At 45.5% G+C, this 14863-nt stretch overlaps 1 protein-coding gene and 1 non-coding gene across 2 annotated transcripts in view; both read right to left on the minus strand.

The window, feature by feature from the left end:
• LOC116876455 (zinc finger protein with KRAB and SCAN domains 1-like) overlaps positions 1-11430 on the minus strand; it is a 61479-nt gene extending 50049 nt beyond the window's left edge. The window contains 3 exon segments of the mRNA XM_032872633.1: positions 975-1128; positions 1375-1890; positions 11287-11430. Coding sequence (XP_032728524.1) covers positions 975-1128; positions 1375-1800 — 580 coding nt within the window. The 5' untranslated portion in view covers positions 1801-1890; positions 11287-11430.
• On the minus strand, positions 5225-5331 carry LOC116876587. Its single transcript, XR_004384421.1, has one exon. It is a non-coding gene; the product is annotated as a U6 spliceosomal RNA (small nuclear RNA).
• Positions 11431-14863: the final 3433 nt, after the last annotated feature.

The following is a 14863-nucleotide window of genomic DNA, read 5'->3' on the forward strand; positions in this document are numbered from 1 at the left end:
TGCAGAGAGGAGAATGTTTTCTGAAGTTCTAATATTCCCGCCTTAAATGTCATCACAAATGAACCCTGGTTGAGAAATGTGCCTCTATCAATGCTTCTTGAACAACGGGATTTTTAATATGTTCTTATTTTTACTGACAGTCTACATACCTACTTTGATTTCTAAATTAGTTAAGGATATTGTTAATATTTCCCTGAAAGGAAAAAAAATTTAAACTGATTTTTACGTATGACCTTGAAATGATTTTTCTCCTCATGTTCCTCAAAAACAAAATGTTTTTTCCATCCTTTTCTCACTGTTTAAAATTTCTGAAAGCTAGAAAAAGAGGCTATACTACATTTTTATACATTAAAATGTAGTTTTAAAAATGATCTTTTTCGGGGCGCCTGGGTGGCTCAGTGGGTTAAGCCTCTTGCCTTCGGCTCAGGTCATGATCCTGGGCTCCTGGGACCAAGTCCTGCATCGGTCTCTCTGCTCAGCAGGGAGCCTGCTTTCTCCTCTCTCTCTCTCTGCCTGCCTCTCTGCCTGTCTGTGATCTCTAACAAATAAATAAAATTAAAAATAAAATAAAATAAAAAATTATCCTTTTCAAGGTAACTTATGATCTTAACCAGTGTTTCAAAACCCAGGCTGGAAATATATTACCTCTTCCCAGCAATTTTGTGTTAAAAAAAAAAAAACAAAAAACTGCTGGACATTCAAAATGCTAACAACTCCAAGAACAATGTAATGTCCACCCAAGTTCATGACATACATTTCATTTACCTTCTCAGTAACATTATCTCCGGAGGTTGGTCTGTAAATTAGATTTTCCCCATATTTAGTAATACTGACAATAATGCATAATGATTAAAAAAAAAAAACCAGGTTTTTTTTTTGTTGTTTTTTTTTTTAAAAACTACAGGCCCTCAGCAACACAGTAAGGGCACCCCCACCCAGTTGGTTTTTTTCCCACATGAAACCTTTCTTCTTACCGCGTGACTGTAAGAGGCGAGGTTTCCGAGATGAATGCTTGAAATGGGACTGGGTGGCCTCATGATGAAGGTCAAAGCTCGAGGACTCCTGCACTGGATCCAGAGGCACCATCCCCCTTGCGAGCATCTCAGGTCCATGAACTTGACCTGGCACCTGAGGACAAACAGGGTGGGCTTGTGGGTAAATCACTTTTAAAAGAGGAATTTAAACAAACCAAAACCTGGTAAGCAGACCCATGGACGCAGGAGCAGGAGGCCGGCACACCTTTCAGCATCCAAGCAGAGCAGAAAGTCACCGCCACAAGGACGGCGAGTGCCAGCTTTCCACTGTAACTTGCTCTTTGCTCCAGGCTTAAAACCCAGGTGCTACTTACAGAGAATCGGTTTCACCTCTTCTTACCTGCTGTCCTGATAAATCAAGCTCCAAATCTTCCAGAAGGGTCACGGCCTCCTCCCCACTATCGGGACGGTATTCCTGCAGCCAGACTTGGAGCTCCTTCGGCAGGATGGAAAGGAACTGCTCCAGCACCAGCAGCTCCAGGATCTGCTCCTTGGTGTGGATCTCCGGCCGGAGCCACTGATGACAAAGTTCCTTCAGTCGACTCAGAGCCTCCCGAGGCCCAAAAGTGTTCTGGTAACAGAAGTGCCTGAACCGTTGGCGGAAAATCTCCGGGTCGGGAGGAGGCGTCTCCTGCAGGCTAGAATCCTGCCCCCACATGTGGTCTTCTTCATCTTCCTCTTCTACCTTCACTATCACGATCCCATCCTTCTCCTGGGCAGCCTGGGGGGACAGACCTGTGGCTTCCCTTGACTCTGCAGTCATCATTCAGGCTCAGGGGGTGGACTTGATCCAAATAGGGTCTGTGCTCTCCTTCCTGGCCTGGGAGATGTTTGCTGGTATGTTTCGGTGCCGTTCCTGATACAGTAAACAAAATTATTAGTACTTTTATGAAAAGTGACCTGTGTTAGCACTTCACACAGAGCTGGACATCGAGGCACTGCAAACACCTCTGAAAAGCAAAAGAGAAAGCCTCCAGAGGTGCACTGTTTCACTGTCACTTTATATATTAAGGTTTGCAGAGGGGTTCCTGGCTGCCTTGGTCGGGAGAGCAAGTGACACTCTTGATCTTGGGGCTCAGAGTTTGAGCTCCATACTGGCTGTAGGATTACTTAAAAATAAAATCTTAAAAGGGGTGCCTGGGAGGCTCAGTCAGTTAAGCGCCTGATTAGGCTTAGGTCATGATCTCAGGGTCTTGGGATCGAGCTCCGTGTTGGGCTCCCAGCTCAGCAGGGAGTCTGCTTGGCTCTCTCCCTCTGCCCCTCCCCCTGCTTGTGCTGTCTCCATCTCTCTCAGGTAAAGAAAATGATTTTAAAAGATTTTATTTATTTATTTGAAACACAGAGAGAGAGAGATCACAAGTAGGCAGAGCAGCAGGCAGAGAGACAGGGGGAAGCAGGCTTCCTGCTAAGCAGAGAGCCCAATGTGGGGCTCGATCCCAGGACCCTGAGATCATGACCCAAGCCGAAGGCAGAGGCTTACTTACCCCAATGAGCCACCCAGGTGCCCCTCAGGTAAAGAAAATCTTTAAAAAAGGAAAAAAAAAAAAGGTTTGCAAAGAGAAACCTCCACTAGGCCAATTCCAGCCTCGGGACTCTGCATGAGTCCAAACACCTAACCTCCCGGGGGACAGCAGATTATGAGACCAGACACTTAAGCACTCAGCCCGGTGAGAGAAGAGCCTTAGCGGGCACCAGGCTTCAAGCAGTCCTCGCATCATCTTATTTCCTCCCCCAGCAGCCCTAGCAAGGAGGCACAACCACTAGTGCCATTTTACAGATGGTGTGTTGTGACTGCCATCAACACCCTCCCTTGGTTCAATGCTGACCTGTCCCATGTCACTGAGTGCATCCCAAGGAAAAAGTGGGAGCCTCCCTCCCCCACAGAGAGCTGCCAAAGTGCCCTCGTTTCACATGCTCACTTTTAGGTACTGTGGTATTTCCCAGTTTATCTGAGACCAGTTATGTGGAATAACAGATTACTTTATCTACGTTGAATGAATCCTGCTTTCATAAAAGAGAAGAACGGGGGCTGGGCAAACTGGGTGAAGGGGGTCAAATGATAGACTTCCGGGTCTCAAATAAATGAGCCACAGGAATATAATACACACAGTGGTGACCAGAGTTAATAATACTGTGTCGTGTTATATGAAAGTTGCTAAGTGATCTTAAAATTTCTCATCACAAGAAAAAACACTCTGGGTGCCTGGGTGGCTCAGTTGGTTTAGCGTTTGCCTTCAGGTCAGGTCATGATCGTAGAGTTCCAGAATTGAGTCCCACATCGGGCTCCCTGCTCTGCAGGGAGTCTGCTTTTCCCTCTCCCTCTGCTGATCCCTCTGCTGTGCTCTCTCTCTCAAATAAATAAGGAAAATCTTTAAAAAAAAATCTTAATGTTAAAAAAAAGCAAAAAAAATCTGAAATTTGGTGATAGATATTAACTAGATTTACTGTGATCATTCTGCCCAAATATCAAATCATTACTTTGTATACCTGCAACTCACATATTGTTATATGTCAATTACAGCTCAAAAGAAAAGAAAAAAGACAAGCAGCCTAAAGACTCTGGCAGAGAAACTATAATTTGAGGAAATGCTAATGGTGCAAATACACGTGAAGAAACAAATTGCACAGATGAAGCTTCTATCTACAGAAAGGTCTTATTCACCCAAGATTAGGAAGTAAAAACCAATGTCAATCTAAAATCAAACAAGATGTCAACCAATAAGTAACAAAGTAGCTGCTTTAAAGAGGGGAAAAAAATGTTACAAAAGACTATTATGGGGCACTTGGGTGGCTTGGTTGGTTAAGCAAATGCCTTTGGGTCAGGTCATGATCCCAAGGGTCCTGGGATCGAGTCCCACATCTGGCTCCTTGCTCAGCGGGGACCCTGCTTCTTCCTTTCTCTCTACCTACTACTCCACCTGCTTGTGCTCTCTCTGTCAAATAAATAAAAAAAGAAAAAAAAAAGACTATTATGGTAACAGTCCTATGCTGGGAAAGTCTCCACTGTTATGTAATTTTAACTGCCAAAAATGATACTCAGTATCCCGGAAAAACTTCATCATCTATACATTTGAAAAACAAGTAAATATTTTCTACTGTTTAAAATCTTCCAAATGAAGAATTTTATGAATCTTAAAAATCTGTTTTTTTAAAAACACGAAACACCTTTTGATTTTTTTTTTTTTTTTTTTTTTTTTTTTTTAAGTAGGCTCTATGCCCAATGTGGGGCTTGAATGATCTACAAGAGCATGCCCTACTGACTGAGCCAGCCGGGCATCCACCCTTTGATGAGTTTTTAAAAACAGGTGATTTAGAGGTATGGGAAATGGAGATGTACTAGCTGAATTTCAACAACCAAAATTTAGCACAGTGGATAGGACCAGTCATGAGTTACTAAGTGGAGCTGACAATATGTTTCTTCCACCTGAATTGACAAATCTTTCAGTGAGGTTTTCTTTTTCAATTCAACAGCACCAAATTCAAGCTTTAGAGACAGAGCATCCAACTGCTGTACCATCCAAAGCCAGAAATTTTATTTATTTATATTTTTGAGATTTTATTTATTCGAGAGGGACAACACAAGTGGTGGGGAGGGGCAGAGGGAGAAGCAGACTCCCCGCTGAGCAGGGAGCCAGACACAGGGCTCCATCCCAGGGCCCTGAGATCATGACCTGAGCCGAAGGCAGACACTTAACCAAGGGAGCCACCCAGGTGCCCCTCAAGTCAGGAATTTTAAACTAGCAAGGAAATTTTAATTACATGGCTCTCATGAAAAAGATTATTAATAATTTTGATGGAAAAGGAATCTCGTGCATTTAAAGCACAAAAATTATTTTTCAATAGCACAGTTTAATGTATTTTTTTTTTGGTTTTATTATACAAAATGCTGGGAATAAGAGTGCATGTATACAATTTTTAAAGTAATTTTTACAGATAGGAGTGTGTGTCCAAAAACAGATTTGGAGATGACTTTTTTTTTTTTTAAAGATTTTATTTATTTGACAGAGAGAGAGATGACAAGTAGGCAGAGAGGCAGTCAGAGAGAGAGGAGGAAGCAGGCTCCCTGCTGAGCAGAGAGCCCGATGCGGGCCTCGATCCCAGGACCCTGGGACCAGGACCCGAGCTGAAGGCAGAGGCTTTAACCCACTGAGCCACCCAAGCGCCCGAGATGACTGTTTTTTGTTTCATTTTGTTGTGAGCGGTGCTTCATGAATTTGCATGGCATCCCTGTGAGGAGGCCATGCTCATCTTCTCTGTATCATTCCAGATCTAGTGTACGTGACGCCGAAGTGAGCACTGGAGAGGACTGTTTCAGTGGCAAAAACTATGACTTTAATCTGAGATTTACCACATAGATTAGTTTTTCTATCTTAACTTTTTTGCCCTTAAAAAAAATTAAAGTCCTTATTAAAGTAGCAGACTATGAGGATGATAAAAAACACTACCTCCAAAAAGGCTTTCTATATAAACTGAGAGAATGTGGGGATTCAGTCCTTTTCTCCCCATGATTTTTAAGCTGGTAAAGTCCAGGGCAAACCATCCTCCAGCCCTGCCCACTGATTTCCTTCAGACCAGTTCTGCACCCACAGTCCTTGCTGCAGTAAACAGATGTTTTTCAACTTCAGAGTGGCTTTTGTAAAAAGTCCTTCCAGCTACAATCATTCAAATTCCTAAACATCTCCAGATCTACAGTAGGCAGAGTGTCCTCCTAGACTGCGGGGAACACAGAGATGACTCCTATTTTTACATAAATAATTATAGTACAAAGCAGAACGTGCCAACCGTTCTAAGGAGGTTTCAACATCAGCACTAGAGGAGCCAGGGAAATAACTCATGTGTCAACAAGGTAGCTTCTAGCAAGAGGCACCCTGGAGCTGGGGCATCAGAATGGCCAAGACCTCCCTGGGAACGCTTCCTCCACCGGAAGAGGCAGTGAGTGGGCAGGCCGAGAGATCACTCCTAGCTTCTTCTCAACTAGAGACTAAATAATTAATTCCTATGAGCCTTAGTTTCTCTAATTTCATTCTGCAAAGTCAAAAGAAAGACTACCTTTTCCTGCTACGCCTCCCATGATTACTTTCCACCACCCTAATTCAGACTCCCCATCTCCCGTCTAGACTGGTGACAGGGTCCCCCGGTTTCCCAGCTGCAATCTCTCCCCAGTCCAACACGAACAACAAACCGAGGTTGGTGCAGTATTGTCAAAGAATGCTTCTGGTCATTCCCTCCTTCCCCTCAATTAGTCAGTGAATCCTTCGTATCTACCAAGTTCATGTTCAAAGAACATACCCCTAGTCTACTTTTCCAGTCTGATCTCCCACTACTTTTCCTAGCAGTGACCCCCCCTACACACATACACACACACATACACACACACACACACACACACATTTCAGCCCATCTGGCCATTTATGTTCCCTACGCACAAGGTGTGATGTTCCCTCTTCAAGCCTCTGCTATGCACAATTTCCCACCATAACAACTTTGTTGGTCCAATTTGTACTTACTCTTCAAAATACAGAATCTCTCCTGATATTCCAGATTAAATAAGATACCTTCCTCTTTTGAACACCCTCGATCTTTCTTTCTTCTTATTTATGCCACGTATATTCTCCTCATATTATCTGGGCTACAGTTTCTATCACCTCCCAACTAAATTCTAAGCCCCTCAAAGGCAGAACGTCTTCTTTGTACTTAACTGTTAGAGGACCTGGCAGTTTAATTCCAGAAACAAGAAGTACTCAAAATATCATCTCTCCCCCTGCCACTTATTTCCCGTTAGTGGCAATTAGTGATCAGATATTCTACTAATACCTTAGTCACTAAAACCCAGGATCTCACCTTCCTGGACTCCTCTCCTTGCATGGATTCAAGAACTGAATTCCTTGCTTGGTCTCCAAGCACCGGGGAGAATGATGGATATCCATCAGGTCCCCCTTCTCTTTGCTTTCCCGCCTTCCCTCCCCTTCCCACTACTACATGCCCTACCTTACTCTCAGATTATTTTTACCAAAACCCGATGGCCTTCCAGGCACCACCCCACAGTACCTGGTCCTCGTTTCCCCTCACAATTCACGGTCCATCATCGATTTCTTCCCCTCTCCCGTGTGAGCCTTTTCTAACCACAAAATGAGTATCTTCTAATGAGGCCTTGGATTCTGATTGCCATCCATTTCTCACAGCACAGTCAGTGTCTGGAATTTCCTCTCCCAGTCTCCTCTGCCTTTTCAAATCCTCCTCATTCTTCAGAGCTTAGCTGAAATGCCACTCCCCCCACATCGTTGTTCAATTCAAGAACATTCGCTCAGAGGCATAACAGTAGGGGTGGGTGTTCACGGAGTGCTGTCCGTGGACCAGATATGAAGTTTTGCACGTAACAGTCTCAGCAGACAGTAGCTACAATTATCACCTCACTTTACACTGCCAAAACTAAAGTTTACTGACGTTAAAGAACACACCCAAGGTCATACAGCAATTAAAGGGTAGAGCCAGGATTTGAAATTCCGTCTGTGTACCCCTCAGTTCAAGCTCTAACCATCATACCAAGCTCATTCTGTCCCAACACGTGTGGTAAGCAAGAGCTACTATGTACACACAGATTCTTTTCAAAAGGGGGGCTGATGAAGGTGCCTGTGAAGGATGATGACCCAGAACAGGCCTCATCTGTCGCCCGCTGTTTTTACCAGAGAGCAGTGTGGCTAAGGAGACACAGCAGGAGATGAGAGTAGGAATCATGTCAAATCTAATGGGTGGCGGGGGGGACCATCCAACAGGGTAACTGAGCAGGACAGGTGCGGAAACTAGCCTAGCATCACAAAACTCTATTCTTATGAAAATTTTATCCTTTCTCAGCTATACTAAGGAGGAAAAAGGAAAGAAATCTTGATCTGTGTCGCACGTAGACCAGAGCTTTAAAGAGTGGGATATTTTGGGGGGCAGTTGGCTGGTTCAGTCGGTGGAGTGCGCAACTCTTGATATCAGGATTGTGAGTTCAACCCCCATGACAGGTGCAGAGCTCGCTTGGGGGGGGGGGTGTAAAAAAAAAAAAAGAGTGGGTTACTTCTTGAGTCAGTGGGACTCAAAAGGAAGAGACTGAAGAGGAAGTGAGACCCAAAGGGACAGAGATGAGGGCGCGGGCACATTCCCTCTTCCCCCAGTTGGCAGGTCCTCTTCCCCAACTCTGGACATTTCTGCTCCTGCTCTGGAGAAGAAAAAGTCCCAATGGCAGTTGAAGGGCTGGGTTTTATTTTAGGTTTCTCAGATAATCTCAGCAAACAATCTTTTCTCCTCTCTCTAAACTTCTGGCCCAAATGCGCTCTGCCAACCATCTGCCATGGAAAGTTCTTATCTTTCTCTGTAATTTAAATTTTCATGCTCCTTCCTCAAGTGGACTAGTGCTAGGGGTATGCTTCTTTGTTTCCTTACTAAAGTAAGCTCTACTCTATGCCCAAAGTGGGGCTCGAACCCACCAACCTGAGAAGAGTCACCCGCTCCACCAACTGAGCCAGCCAGACTCCCTAGGCCAAGCTTCTTTGTACCGCTTGGACCACTTAGTACCATTTCTTGCGAACATTAGTTTTTAAGAATTAATTGACTGAATTTGTGGTGTTACCATTTTTGTGCCCACGCCTTCAGCACTCGATACTTCCCTCAAATTTTAGCCCCAGGGGCTACCTGGAAGAGATTCAATAAGCTGAACCACCACTTACCAGCCGATAATTTTAGGCAGGTTAATCTCTCTCTGCATTTGTGCAATGGGGATAAAAAACGTTACTCTCCTCACAGGGTTGTGCGGATTACATGAGTTAACAGATATAAAGCACTTGTTTTTTTTTAAAGATTTTATTTGACAGAGAGAGATCGTAAGTAGGCAGAGAGGCAGGCAGAGAGAGAGGGGGAAGCAGGCACCTTGCCGAGCAGAGAGCCCTATGCGGGGCTCGATTCCAGGACCCTGAGATCATGACCTGAGCTGAAGGCAGAGGCTTTAACCCACTGAGCCACCCATGTGCTCTGATATAAAGCACTTAAAACAGGGTCCAGCATTTGGTAGGCAAGAAAGAGGTGCTTTAATTTTTTTCAATAAACAGTAGAGAGATAACTGTGCTTTACAATTCTCAGCCCGCTTAAAAGACTAAGCAACAGGAGAATTCCTGTAATACTGAAAGCAGCACAGGTTGGAATACCTACATTCTGGTCTCCCAAAATAAGTTACACACCCCCGAGTGAGTTATTTAACCTCTCTGGCACTTAGTATCCTTATCTGTCACAAGGGGGAGGGGAGCAGAAAACTACCTCTGGGATCCCTCGGAGCTGAAAAACATTCTGACACCCTATCCGATTTAGATAAGATTACCCCCAGCAACTGGTTTTCACTGAGGATGAATATCAACAATTTTCTTACAAAAAGGGCTTGGAGTTACAAGCTCAGTTTATTTCAAAGGCTGTCTTCTAAACAGGCCAGTCTTTTCCAGGGCACAGTCTTGAAAGTTTAAACAAACTGCATCCCACCCCATCTCGATTTTTGAACAGAGCTTTTAAAAAAAAAATCTAAGATTTTATGTATTTGAGAGAGAATGCGAGAGAACACAAGCAAGGGGAGCAGCAGAGGGAGAAGCAGGCACCCCACTGAGCAGGGAGCCCAACCGGGGTCTCGATGCCAGGACCCTGGGATCATGACCTGAGCTGAAGGGCTGAAGGCAGACACTTAACCGACTGAGACACCCAGGCGTCCCCCAATTTTTTTTTTTTAATATGAAAAAGCTCCCTTTAAAAGACAGCCACCTACCCAAAGAATACTGAGTACCTCAGAATGACAAGGTAAAATTTAACATAACCACTCACCTGTATTTAGATGCAATATAAAGGCAGAAAAAATTTAAATGTTTAGATCAAGTAGAGAATCAGTAAAAGACTACGTATATTAAGTAGCTATTTTCCTTGTTTATACATTAACACTTTTGAAAACGGCCTGAAATAACTAACGGGCATCTTGCACAATAATTCAGAGACAACACAAACTCGGAGATATATTCTGGGGCAAATTATCATTCTGGTTCCCTATGTAATGTAAGCTATTTCTCCACATTTGGCCTGCATATATACCAACAGTACCTCGTTGATCTGGTTACAATGAATTCTTCACAATTCCATTCAACAAGTATTTACTGACCACCTCCAATCTGCCTTGCACTGGCTTGTACAATAAATGCTTTCTTTGGTCCCAGGCCATGTAACAGCCACTCTCTATAATGAAAGTATCTTATTGTGTGCCAGAGGCACTGCAGGAAAGGGAGGGGAGGGGCGCCGTGTCGGGCTAAACTGTGGCTGAATTTTTCAGTTACACTGACCAAATACTTTCAAAGCTGGAAGGGCCTTTGAGAAAATCAAGTTCATTTTATTCAAAGATGACAAAACTGAGAGCTGGAGAAGAGTACTATATCATCCAAGGTCACTCAGGCCATCAGTCTCCTAGTGGCCTGGTGCAATTTCCACAAACTCCCTTCACTCTTCACCCGCTCCAAGACAAGCAGTGAGTAATCCAGAACCAGGGAAAAGAAAAATCCACCTAATCTTCCGGACAGATCATTTTTAAAGGTCTTCGAAATATTCCACAGGGCATAAAGCGAGTGGGATGTATAAAATCCAAATCACGTCTTTATCCACTCTAAGCTTCAAATACTCTTTTAATAACCGCTTGGGGGTGGGGGTGGGGTGAGAAGCAGGTGATTTGGAAACACATAAGCGGCACCTCGAAACGTGTCCATTGCTCAGCCTTCCGCATGTTTCATCTAGAGGTCCTGAAGGACCCCGAAAAAAGAAAAACAACAACAAAAAACTCCCCAAACCCTCTCACTGGAATGAAAGCAAATGGCGACGGAGGGAGGGCAGTAATATCAGACAGGGGTCGGCTCGCTCGCGAATCCGGTTCTCAGAAACGTCAAGTGACAAGGATGACACTGCGGGCGAGGGGCCCGGAAGGGGCCCGCAGACGGCTTCTCCCCAGGTCTCCGTGCACCCCCGGCCACTAGACCCTCGCCCCCTCCCCGCCTGGGCCCGGGGGGCGGGTTGGGACGTCTCCCGGGGGACGGCGCTTCCAACCGCCGGGTCTGGGGACGGACAGGGGCTTGGGCTCTCTCCACATTCCGCCCGAGCCTCCTGGAGGGGACCCCGAGGCCGCAGCTGCAGAGCCCACCCTCACGCACACACCCTGCGGCGCCGCCCGCCCTCCCCAGAGGCCGGCCCCAAGTCTCACCGTGAGCCCCGGGAGCGGCCTGGGGACGCTGGGCGAGAAAGGGGAGCTGACTCTGGGGCTCAGGCCGGCCGAAGTGCGCTGCACACGGACCTAGGCCCTCCCGACGCCTCGACACAGACACAATGACTCACAAAGGCCGGAAGTGTGTCAGCACCTCGCCTTCCGGGACTGCGCTGCACTTCCGGGTTCTCTCTAGGAGCGCGGGAGGATTTTGCGTCTCGGTTGCCGAATCGCTGGACCCGGCTCCCGGCCTCGGGGCTCGGCTCAAGCTTCCAGCGGTGAGGCTCCCCAGCCCGGCTTGTGCGCCGGGAGTTAACGCGGGGGACCGACGCGAGGCGGGGTTCAGAAGTCCCACAGACAACCAGGCTGCCCGGCTCACACAGCAGTCCATATGATAATTCGATTTCTCCTGTACTTTCCATCCAGTAATTATAGCTATTATCAAGCAATAATAATTCTTAGTAATTGCATGCCTGTGGCAGAGCCGCTGAAGCAAGGGTGTGTCAACAGAAGACGAGCAAAATGAAGCCGGGGTGGCTGGTTCCAGAAAACTGCGCCGCTAGCTTCTCTCTGGACCCGGAGACGTCGGCCAATGGAGTGCGTGGTGTTTTCAAATATTTTGGCCTGTGTACATAGGATGTATTTCCACAATCAACATATATATATATATATATATATATATATATATATATATATATATATAGCACGTGTTTTGTCCATGTGGCATATGCTACTACAGCAGTTTGAAAGGAGCTTTCTCTGAAAACTTTTGCCCTCCGGGTGCTTTCACAACCTGCAACAACCATGGCTTTCACTTTTACCTGAGAAACTCAACCTTGCTCCACTTTCTGTGCTGCAAGGCTGACCAGGCTTTAACGGCTGTGAATTTGCTCTATGTTCCAAGTCAAATTCAGGAGAGGGACTGAACTTAGTAGTGGATGCATGACTCCTGTTGCTTGGGAGGGATCACTTGGGGGGGGGGGGTGGAGAAAGGTTTGAAAACTAAAAAGCAATTACAGGGGGCACCTGGGTGGCTTAGTAGGTTAAAGCCTCTGTCTTCAGCTCCCGTGGTGGTCTCAGGGTCCTAGGATGGAGCCCCACATCAGGCTCTCTGCTCAGCAGGGAGCCTGCTTCTCGCCCCCTCTCTCTGCCTGCCTCTCTGCTTACTTGTGATCTCTGTCTGTCAAATAAATAAATACAATCTTTGTTTTTAAAAAAAGCAATTACAGTATAATTAAATGAAAATCTCAAAGTGGAGAAACAAACTCACTCCTAATCCCTTCCCTGTCACCACTTACCCCTCTTCCCTCTGCTTTCAGATATATGTCATATCTTTTTATTTATATTATTATTTTTAAAAGATTTTATTTATTTATTTGACATGAGAGAGAGAACAAGGAGGGGGGAAAGCAGAGGGAGAGAGACAGGCAGGCTTCCCCACCAACCGAGGTGCCTAATGCCAGGCTGGATCCTAGAACCCTGGGATCAGGACCAGAGCTGAAGGCAGACGCATAACTCATTGAGCCACCCAGGCGCCCCATGTTTGGGGCTTTTTAATAACCTCTCTCTAAGCTTTCAGTTTTTTAATCTGTAAAACGATGGTAGTTAATAACTGATAATTACAATATTTAATAATTATTGATAATAACCGGTGGCTGATAATGGTGATGCTAACCTCACAATGTCTCTGTGTGAGTTCAATGACTGAAAGTATATAAAGGTCACAGCAAAGCACTTGGCACACGGTGAACACTCAATGTTACTTACCACGATTATTGTTATTTGTATCATAATCTAGACCAGAAGAGGAAATCACAGCATTGACATCAGGGTGGGGGTAAAGAGACAATAACCAAAGAAGACCCTGTGGTGGTGGAGTTACGGGAAAAGCAAAACATCTGTGCCCATGATCATTAAAGACATCCTGGATTAGTTCCTAAGGATAGATTCTAAGAAATGAGATTGCTGGTCCCACACGTAGTCAGAGAGTCTACATGAAATCGTGCTGGTGACCCCAAGGTTCTACACCTACTGGCGAACAGCCCTGCTCGTGAGATCAGGTGACATCTGCGTAAGAGTTTCGAAAGAACTCGAAGTACTACTAAATGTAATGATTTACTATTACAAAGAAACAATGTACTTTAGGCCTGGCAGGTTGCCCAGAACAAGTAAAAGTTTCGGAAGGGCACTCCACAAACTGTTGGCTCTTGCTTGGGAAAACTGGTGGGGTTAATTCTGAAGGGACGCATCCCCAAGCACGCTGCTGATACCAGGTGCTAGGGCTCTTGGGGGTGTTTTCTCAAGTATCGAGTGATTTCCTGTTGTGAGCTTCTCAGGGTTTTCCCTGTGGGAGCCAGGTGGGTGCTGGGTCTAGAGTGAGAATCTGTTTGATTCAGTCTTGTACCCAGAAACATGAATACACTGGGGTCACTATAAGCTAAATTTAGCTAGAGGGCTGGCTCACTGATTGAGCATGCAGCTCTTGATCTCAGGGTTCTGAGTTCGGGTCCCATGCTGGGTGTGTCGATTAGTTAAAAATAAACTCTTTTTAAAAAATATTTTATTGGGGGACGCCTGGGTGGCTCAGTGGCTTAAAGCCTCTGCCTTTGGCTCAGGTCATGATCTCAGGGTCCTGGGATCGAGCCCCGCATCGGGCTCTCTGCTCAGCGGGGAGCCTGCTTCCTTTCCCCTCTCTCTGCCTGCCTCTCTGCCTACTTGTGAGCTCTGTCTGTCAAATCAATGAATAAAATTTTTAAAAATATATTTTATTGGGATGCCTGGATGGCTCAATCATTGGGTGTCTGCCTTCGGCTCAGGTCATGATCTCAGGGTCCTGGGATCAAGCCCCACATTGGGCTCCCTGCTCGGCAGGCAGTCTGCTTCTCCTTCTCCCACTCCCCCTGCTTCTCTTCCCTCTCTCCCTGTGTCTCTGTCAAAATGAATAAATAACTTTTAAAAATGTATTTTATTTATTTGAGAGAGAGTACGAGCTGGAGAGAGGCAGAGGGAGAGGGAGAAGTATGACCTGATTTCCCGATGAGCATGAAGCCCGACATGGGGCTCCATCCCAGAACCCTGAGATCATGACCAGAGCTGAAGTCAGATGCTTAACAGATTTTAGATGCCCCTAAAAATAAAATCTTTTAAAAATTTTACTTAGAGATCTTCTTGGTCACTCAGTGTGATTTCAGGCACCAAACCGTTGTCAGGGTGGCCTTGTGCTTAGGAATTTTCCAAGACCCAAAATAGCAACATATTCCCATGGTCTTCTCTGGTGTGGGTTTTACTTTTATTCACCTTTTGTGTGTTGTCCTTGGAGATTCCTAGCTTTAGGCAGAAGACTCAATCCCTGGCTTTGTCTCCCATCCCCCTTACATGTGGCCTGTTAAAACCCATATTCTGGGTGCCAGAGAAGAGCAGACACTCTAGGGAAAAGTCTCTCTGAGGATGTGCTTATCCCTCTGGATCACGGCTTTCTTGTCATTTCTGGTCTCCAAGGAATTCCCTTACTTTCCCATCAGCTCATTCATGAGTGAGTAGAAGATGGTTTTTGCATGGAACCCATCATTGCTCAGTG

The sequence above is a fragment of the Lontra canadensis genome, unplaced genomic scaffold, assembly GCF_010015895.1.
Source record: "Lontra canadensis isolate GAN:19392208 unplaced genomic scaffold, GSC_riverotter_1.0 scaffold45, whole genome shotgun sequence".
Taxonomy (NCBI): domain Eukaryota; kingdom Metazoa; phylum Chordata; class Mammalia; order Carnivora; family Mustelidae; genus Lontra; species Lontra canadensis.